General features: G+C 45.0%; 1 protein-coding gene across 2 annotated transcripts in view; it reads left to right on the top strand.

Moving 5' to 3' along the window:
* upf2 (UPF2 regulator of nonsense mediated mRNA decay) overlaps positions 1-7,423 on the top strand; it is a 30,168-nt gene extending 22,745 nt beyond the window's left edge. The window contains exons 21-22 of one of the 2 annotated variants that reach the window (XM_085437027.1): positions 3,908-4,028; positions 6,718-7,423. In XM_085437027.1, the coding sequence (XP_085293153.1) occupies positions 3,908-4,028; positions 6,718-6,727 (131 nt within the window). In that variant the 3' untranslated portion in view covers positions 6,728-7,423. Of the gene's footprint in view, positions 1-3,907; positions 4,029-4,137; positions 4,432-6,717 lie in introns of those variants that run through there. The other variant, XM_085437026.1, reaches the window with a different exon arrangement.
* The last annotated feature ends 1,799 nt before the right edge of the window (positions 7,424-9,222 follow it).

Here is a 9,222-nt window from a genome sequence, read left to right on the forward strand (position 1 = left end):
TCTGACCACGTCATGATCCACCTAATCCCCGCGTACAGACAGAGGCTGAAGCTCTCCAAACCTGTCGTGAGGACTAAAAAACTGTGGAGCAACGAGGCTGTGGAGGAGCTTCGCACGTGTTTGGAGACCACAGACTGGGACACATTGAAGGCTGCTTCTAACAGCTTGGACGAGTTTACGGACACTGTCACCTCCTATATCCACTTCTGTGAGGACAGCATTGTGCCATCACGCACCAGGGTGAGTTATAACAATGACAAACCCTGGTTTACTCCTAAACTCAAAAAGCTGTGGCTGGAAAAGAGAAAGGCGTTCAGAAGCGGAGACAGGGACTGCTACAGAGAGGCCAAGTACAGGTTCACTAAAGAAGTGGACATTGCTAAACATCAGCACTCTGAGAAGATGCAGCAGCAGATCTCAGAGAATGACTCGGCCTCTGTGTGGAAAGGTTTTAGGAATATCACAAACTACAAGCCTAAAACCCCCCACTCCACTGATGACTTGCTCTTAGCCAACACCCTTAACGACTTCTACTGCCGTTTTGACGAGCCATCAGGCAGCCTTCACACCTCCAACGGCCCCAACAATAGAGACACTTTGGACACTAATTCCCCCACCTCTCCCCCCTACATAGAGCCATCACCACCTTCAAACCGTTCACCTACAACACCCCCCTCCTCACCCCACACAAAAGAGGATTTCACACCACCTCCTCCCACCACAACTCTTCATATTCATGAAGCAGATGTGAGGAAGCAGTTTAAGAACCTGAATGCTCGGAAAGCTCCCGGCCCAGACGGCGTGTCTCCTGCCACCCTCAGACACTGTGCAAACGAGCTGGCCCCAGTGTTTTCTGGCATTTTCAACTCCTCACTGCAGGCATGTCATGTGCCTGCCTGCTTCAAGTCCTCCACCATAATCCCTGTCCCCAAGAAACCTAGGATCACTGGACTAAATGACTACAGACCCGTGGCTCTGACATCTGTGGTCATGAAGTCATTTGAGCGCCTAGTTCTCTCCCATCTCAGGACCCTCACGGCCCCCCTCCTGGACCCCCTGCAGTTTGCATATAGAGCCAACAGGTCTGTAGACGACGCCATCAACATGGCCCTACACTTCATCCTGCAGCATCTGGACTCCCCAGGAACCTACGCCAGGATCCTGTTTGTGGACTTCAGCTCTGCCTTCAACACCATCCTTCCAGACCATCTCCGAGGCAAGCTTTCCCAGATGAATGTGCCTGATCCCATCTGCCGGTGGATCACTGACTTCCTGACGGACAGGAAGCAGCATGTGAGGCTGGGAAAGAATGTCTCGGACTCCCGGACCATCAGCACCGGCTCCCCTCAGGGCTGTGTTCTTTCTCCTCTGCTCTTCTCCCTGTACACCAACTGCTGCACCTCCACCCACCAGTCTGTCAAGCTAATCAAGTTTGCAGATGACACCACCGTTATTGGACTCATCTCGGACGGGGACGAGTCTGCCTACAGGAGGGAGGTTGAACGTCTGGTGTCCTGGTGCAGCCACAACAACCTGGTGCTGAATGCCCAGAAGACAGTGGAGATTATTGTGGACTTCAGGAAGCACACAGCCCCACTCCCCCCCATCATCCTGACTGACACCCCCATCACCTCTGTGGACTCATTCCGCTTCCTGGGTACCACCATCACCCAGGACCTGAAGTGGGAGCCCACCATCACCTGCTTTTCCACCATCCCTGGACTCGCACCAGTTTGCATACAGGGAGAACCGGTCAACCGAGGATGCGATCGCCACAGTGCTGCACACATTACTGAAGCACTTGGAACACAGGAACACCTATGCACGGCTCCTCTTTGTAGACTACAGCTCGGCTTTTAATACCATCCGGCCATACAAACTCCGTCCCAAACTCCACCAACTGGGACTTAACTCCTCTCTGTGCAACTGGATTGTGGACTTCCTCACTAACCGTAGACAGAGTGTCAGAGTGGGTAAGAACACCTCTTCCACTCTCTTCACCCATGACTGTATTTCCTCCTGCGCGTCCAATCTCATTGTTAAGTTTGCAGATGACACTACAGTGCTCGGACTTATATCCAACAATGATGAGACAAACTATAGGACAGAGGTGCAACAACTAGAGTCATGGTGCCACGACAATAACTTGGTCTTAAACACCAAAAAGACCAAGGAGATCATTGTAGATTTCCGGAAGAGGGGTCATAACAACCATCTGCCTCTCTTCATTGGCAGTGAGGCGGTGGAGAGGGTGAGCAGTTTTAAATTCTTGGGGGTAACTGTGACCGAGGACCTGTCCTGGGGCAACCATATCACCTCAGTTGCACGGAAGGCCCAACAGCGCCTCTACTACCTGAGGAGACTGCGGAGCGCACACATTCCCAGATCTCTGATGTTGAACTTCTACAACTGTGCCATCAGCAGCGTTCTGACGTATGGATTTCTAGTGTGGTTCCCCAGCTGCACCAAGGCCGATCAGCAAGCACTCCAGCGGGTGGTGAAAGAAGCTGGCAGAATTATTGGAACAAGTCTGCCAGAGATCAGTAATATCTTCCCCACTCGCTGTCTGAGGAGGGTGCACAGTATCCTGCGGGACCAACATCACCCTGCGCGCCACCTTTTCCATCTGCTGCCCTCAGGGAGAAGGTACAGGTCTATACAGGCCAGAACATCCAGACTGGCCAACAGCCTGTATCCACAGGCTGTGAGGCTCCTGAACTCTCTGCCCCCCTCTCACGGACAATAACCATATCCAACTTCTTAATAGCAATGAACTGGTCTGCATTGGTGCATCATATCTTTATTCTCTTCCCCCTCCTGCCCCCCCCCCTCTTTCTTAAATAGATAACTATCATATCTGATATCATATCTCACAGTACAATAATATTGAATGGGTTGCATTGTTGTATTTTGTCATGTTTCTCAGGTCTTTGTCTGAATTTCTACGAACATTATTGCTAAGGATTGTCTTATTGCATTGGAGTCACACTGGGTTAAATATGTACACTTGGGTTTTAAGGGGTATTTATTATTTTCTTCTTTTTTTTTGGGTTGTATGGAAGCCCCAAACGCAATTTCATTGTTCTTGACAATGACAATAAATAAATAAATACTAAATACTAAATACCTCCGTCATCAAGAAAGCCCAGCAGAGGATGTACTTCCTGAGGCAGCTGAAGAAATTCAACCTGCCAACACGGACGATGATGCAGTTCTACACTGCAATCATCGAGTCCATCCTCACCTCCTCCATCACCGTGTGGTACGCTGGAGCCACTATCAGGGACAAACAGAGACTGCAGCGTGTTGTGCGCTCTGCTGAGAAGGTGATTGGCTGCAGACTCCCATCTTTGCAGGACCTGTACACCTCCAGGACATTGCGGCGTGCAGCTCGGATCTCAGCTGACCCTTCTCACCCTGGACACAGTCTGTTTGACCTGCTCCCCTCAGGCAGGAGGCTCCGGTCCATTCGCACCAGAACCTCTCGCCATAAGAACAGTTTCTTCCCCTCTGCTGTTGGACACATGAACAATAACCATATGACTGTACCCGCCACTAACACATGACCCTACGCTGTGTCACTGCATCATTCTATGTTTGGCACTGATCACCACCTGCACTCATGTATATATCTTTCAACGTAGCACTCTTAATTCTTATTCTCATGTATATATCTCATGTATATCTCATGCACATATCTTTCCACGTAGCACTTTTAATTCTTATCCCTACTTTTATTTTTTCATGTCTATTTAAGTGCTATTTATGACACTATGTTTGCACTGAAGCACCGCAGCAATTTCCTAATGTTGTAAACCTGCTCAACATTTGGCAATAAACCCCATTCTGATTCTGATTCTGATATCAGTTTTCTGACTGAACTTCCTTTTTCCTCTCCATGTCACAGAGATGATGCAGTCTTTGGCCCAGCGTCCGGCTCCAGCCAACACCAACCGGGAGCGCCGTCCCCGCTACCAGCACCCGAAAGGCGCTCCCAACGCTGACCTCATCTTCAAGACCGGAGGAAGGTGAGGCTCGGTCCCCAATCGGCGACAGTCTGGCTACAGGTTGTGTCAGTTTAGTGTTTGTTAAGTTCACCGTGCACTGAAAGCGCCTCGTTGGTGTCTCTTTGAACAGAGAGAAAAGAGCAAGAAATGAAAGTCAGGAGAAGCGAGACAGGCAGGAGAAGCAGGAGAGAAACCAAAGATATGAGTTGGAGTAGGCTAAAAGAGCCAGAGCTGCAGCAGTCCAAAGGCGAGGCTTTAGCAAGCAAAAAATCTCAGTATTGAGGACATCTTGTTCCTATTTTCACTGAATCTCATTTTTTAAGTGCAGACAGTTCAAGTAAGTTTATTTAGTTTTTTTTTTTTTTCCCTTTAAAAATTGAAGTCTGCAAATAAAGATCACTTCCTGGTTACATGTTGACATCAACACCGCTTCGTGCATCTTTGTTGTATCTCTAAAACCAAAGCACAACACGAGACGTTATTATTATGACGGTATATCTGAGTGGCTTTAAAAAAAAAACCTATTATATTCTACTCCTCTTTATCTTTGCTCTATTTTGCAAATAGTCATTGATCATTGTTGGCCTCTCTGTTTTTATTACCACTGTTCATTTTAAAGCTTAGCTTTTAAAACCAGTCAGTGCAGCAGTATGTTAATGACTAACCTCGTATTGTGGATGAATTTTAACAGTTGTTCTCCTGACTGAAGTTTGGTCTGTTTACAGCATCCTGCCATGCGATTGCATTTGTCCCTAACCATCAGGAACCCTCGCGTTAACTTTTTTCGAGTGGAAAAAAGTTAGCGTTCATCCTCCAGCTTTACTGTGTTTATGTTATGCTAACCATAGCTCTGTAGCTAGCCACCACATACCATATCATTATATACCAGCTAGCCCAACTTGAGTATCCCTACAAACGTCACTGCTGTTTAGTTTCCTGTCTTCATTTATGTCAGAAGTGATACCAGAGCTGTATGTTTTATTTTTTTTTCAGAAATTCCTCAGTCAGAAAATGGTATATCATGTTAAGGTGGAAACTAGCGAGCTAACTCCTTGCTAACTTCTAACTCAGTGATGTGGCAGTGTTCGTTTGACTTTGGGACCTGAAGCAGAGTTTGGAACTGGAAACTGCTAATGACGTCAGACTTCAAGACTGGATTTCCATCTGCAGCAGGAAGCTGTTTTCACATTAAAAGCTCTAAACAGCCTCTGTAGTCCACAGTTAGAGGCTAGCTGCTGCCGGTTGGTGGAGCTTTTAGGTGGTGGAGAACAAAAAACAAAGAAATCTTGGACTTAGAGCATAATGAAAAAAAAATTTTTTTCGGTGTCTGAAAAACAAATACATCCTGTTCTAATATTTTTGTCCCAATGCTAACAGCAAACAGTAGTTGTGTTCTAGAGACACACCAAACTCTATGTACAAAAACAGCACTTTTACTTTGTATAACACACAAATAGTCTGTCCACTACCTCAATCATTTAACTGATGTATGAAAAACCCCAAAGTCAAGAGTGGAATCCAGACATTAAAAAAGAAACTTGAGCAGGAAAAGCGTTTTTCATATATTTAAGGAGCAGGTTTGGTCATTTCAGTTTAGTTGTGAATGTTTATGTTTTTTTGGGGTTTTTTTTTTGTTTGTTTGTTTGTTTTCAGTGATAGATTTAGAAGATGGTTTTAGTAAAATCAGTATAGAAAATAAACTTTTTGAAAGTAGCTGACGCTCAGTCTTGTAGATCAGGGGTCGGCAACCTTTCTGATGATGAGTGCCATCTAAAATTTCCTCAGAAGTCAATGTGCCATATGATTGCATTAGCAATAAATTTAATAACACTCTATATGAACAGTTACACACTATATAGAACAACTTTATAGAATTATATTTGTTCGCAGATGTTGGCAGCTATCAGCAAATAGTTATCAGCTATTTTGAAACAAAAAAAAGACACTTTTTATCCATAACAAGAACTCCATAACAGCAAATCAACTGTACAATAGAAAATGCAAATGCTGTTTATGGTCTCCTCACAACAATACACCTAAACCTGGTTTATATCTGACCCAGACAGACTGCAGGTCATAACTTCTTACCTGAAGTTCAGTTCACCTGACAGTCGGACCGGCGGCCGCCTCGCGTCTCTCCTCCTGCCTCCCCTTCCCTCATCCACCTGCTGGCCTCTGTGGAAGCTCCGCCATAGCCACCACCAAACAACAAGTTATTTTTACACATCGGCCAGCATCTGGCCAATCCACCACCTTTCATTGTTTATACCGTTACAAAAAAAAAAATCATCGGCCCATAAAAACGAAAAATGTCCATCGGGCCACCGGGCAAATGCGCAATGGCCAGTCCAGCTATGGTCGTGCCATCGGTTAACCCTTCGCGTGCCAGCTGTGGCATGCATGCCCAGGGTTGCCGACCCCTGTTGTAGATATTTAAAACCTCGATAATCGAAACCTCAACGTTCAGATTTGTAATAACAAGCAAATACAAAAACCTCTTCTGTTATTTTGTCTTAGGTTTTCCAAGTTCAAAAAATTGTCTGAATTGGTTTGAAGTTTTTTTTTTTTCTTCTTTTTTTCAAAGGTCTAGTTTTTATTTTAATTTTATTTAACAGAAATGTTTTTTTTCACAGTAGTTTTATTTTGAAGGGGTCAGGCTTTAGCTTTACTTTCAGCACCTCTGCAGTAAATGTCCTACTCTGTCCTCCAGGAGACGCTGATGGGAGTCTGGGCCCAGGCTGAGCAAGCGAGGCAGAGAGAGAATGAACCAGCAAAAGAGAGAGAGAGCGCGCGCAAGAGGAAAACGAGAAGATCGGAAGGGAAACCGGTCGAAAACAAGGGAACGAGTTCTCCAGACACCCCCTGAAGCTGGGGACAGACCAAACCCCTGACATGAACACACACAGGAGAAGGAGAAGAAGAACTGACAGGGGGAGGGAATTGGGTCAGAGGTCAGGGGGTCAGACAGGTGGCTCTCTTTCTTTTTTGTCTGTTACCTGAGATGACAAAAAAACACAACTGTCTGAACCAGAGAATGAATTAGAAACAGCTGACCTGCAGACTGATGGCGAGATAGGCGGGGAGAGGCGAGATCGACTCACCTGCTGCCACCACTGCACCAGGCAGAGGAAAAAGTGACTCGTCTTTAGGAGTTCAAATCTGCGAGTGCACAACTTTTACACGAGACTAGCAAGGGATTTTTTTGTTTGTTTGTTTGATTGATTGATTTTTGACTCCATGAACAGCTCGGTCCAATTCTGTGCGAAGCAGCAAAAGACGAATGAGTTGGGTGTTCGTAAACTGACCAGTGATTCAGAGAAAGACGTGCTAATCGAACAGCGACCGATGGTGTGCAACGAGCTGATTTATAGCTTTGTGTCGCTTCTTAGTTTTACTTAAATAAAAATGAAACCGTGGACATGTCTCACAGGTATTTTTTTGATCAACAGTTACATTTTTAAAAGACGTATGTCACAGTTATTTTCTAGAGTTCATTACAGTTCATTTCTAATCATCACATAATTGTTATTGATTAGGTACTTACTCTCCTATACACTCTACAGATTATAGCAAGACCTTTAAAGGCGACCTATTAGTCCCATTTCCTGCTTCATGTAATTATTCTTGGATCCTCTCAGAGTAGCTTTGCATGATTCACAGTTAAGTCAGCTGTCTTCTGATTGGCTGCCCCCCCCCCTAAGCCGGTGGGTGGGGCCTGTGCTTTTGGCTCAAAACTTGTAGAAACACTGACCTCATTATTAGAATTTTTTTTGTCTTGTTTAATGTGAACACCAGACATTGGGACCGGAGATTTAAGATGGAGAATAAGAAGACGTTACAAAGGTCTCTATTCCTAAACGAAATACCTTAACACAACTGTCTTTTTTTGTTTTTCTTCAAAAATGTGCTATTTATTGACAGTGTGGACAGTTAACAGAGGATACCATTGTATCCACTGCTTGCTTCAGTGAGCAGTTATTCAGTGAGTATATCACAGAAAGTGTCCATCTGACGAATGACCACATTTTGAATTCATGATGTTAAAGTATTTTCTTCCAGATGTTAACCAATCAGAAGAAAGTGGGTTTTTAGGGATGCGGGAATCTTTAAAAAATCTGTCTCAGCCTAGTTTGGTGAAACTAACAAAAAGTGAAGATTAATGCTCAGAAATGGGTACAGACAGTTTAAAGTTATATTTATGTAGAGGCAGACACCCGTGTCCTCTTCGTTTTTGGTCTTAATGCTCAGCTTACTCATGCCCCCCCTGCAGACGTGACAGCAGTGTCAGGTCAGTGCTTTTGCTGCTCTGCTGAGAAATCTCCAGCTCTCGCACCGTCGAACACTTTTTGATCTCTGCTGCGTTCAGACTTGTCAGGATTGAGTGACCTGCTCAGTGGTGGACACCTGAGTGTACATATTCAGCAGTTCTTCCACTTCTACCCAGTTTGATGATGATGTTTTTTAAAGTTTGCTAACATCCAGCTTGCTTTGATTTGTGACTTGTGTAATGTGACAAAAGTTTTTCCAGGATAACCGGGTGCCTGAGAGTCTTCCTTAGTGATGACGTGACTATAATAGATAAATATAACTTGTTAAGCCTCTAGATATATAAATATATCCCCTGTATGCTGCTACATGAACCTTTTCTGCAGCAGCTCTGTGTCTTTGCTATAGTAAAGATTACCCATAACTCAAGTTTGTCCCTGTCCAAGCTGATATTCTTTTACAGCAAGGAAAAAGCAAGAAACAGCTGCCTGCTAAAGCTTTGTCTCAGCTCATGACAAATAAAATTTACCACAATAAAAGCACAAAGTCGTCTCTCTGAATGAGGTCAGTCGTGTGTTTGAGGCATGCGAGGGTGCGCCTGTTTGTTGAGGTCTAATTACAAGGCAGCGAGAGTGGGTATTTCCTCTTTTCCCGCCCACGCCCTCCTCTAAACATTACATATGTGGAGCGCTGGAAACCATGGCCGGATTAACCGGTTAAAGGGCCATGGGGTAATCCACCAACCTATACCTCTGGGGGTCAGGTGAGTTGGAGTTTGGAGGCCAGGTCAACACCTTTGGTGCTTTCTTTGAGTATAATAGGAGCCCACAGCCAGCTATTCCAGGATACGCTCTGAACGGGTCACCACTCTGTAACTCTGATACGAGTCAAACACATGTGGTGACATACGGTGGTCCACATTTTTCCACTTAGCTGTCAGTGATTTGTA

The sequence above is a fragment of the Copadichromis virginalis genome, linkage group LG17 (assembly GCF_057382275.1).
Source record: "Copadichromis virginalis isolate Kocher_CV1m ecotype Utaka linkage group LG17, C_Virginalis_male_GT1.1, whole genome shotgun sequence".
NCBI classification, from domain to species: Eukaryota; Metazoa; Chordata; class Actinopteri; order Cichliformes; family Cichlidae; genus Copadichromis; species Copadichromis virginalis.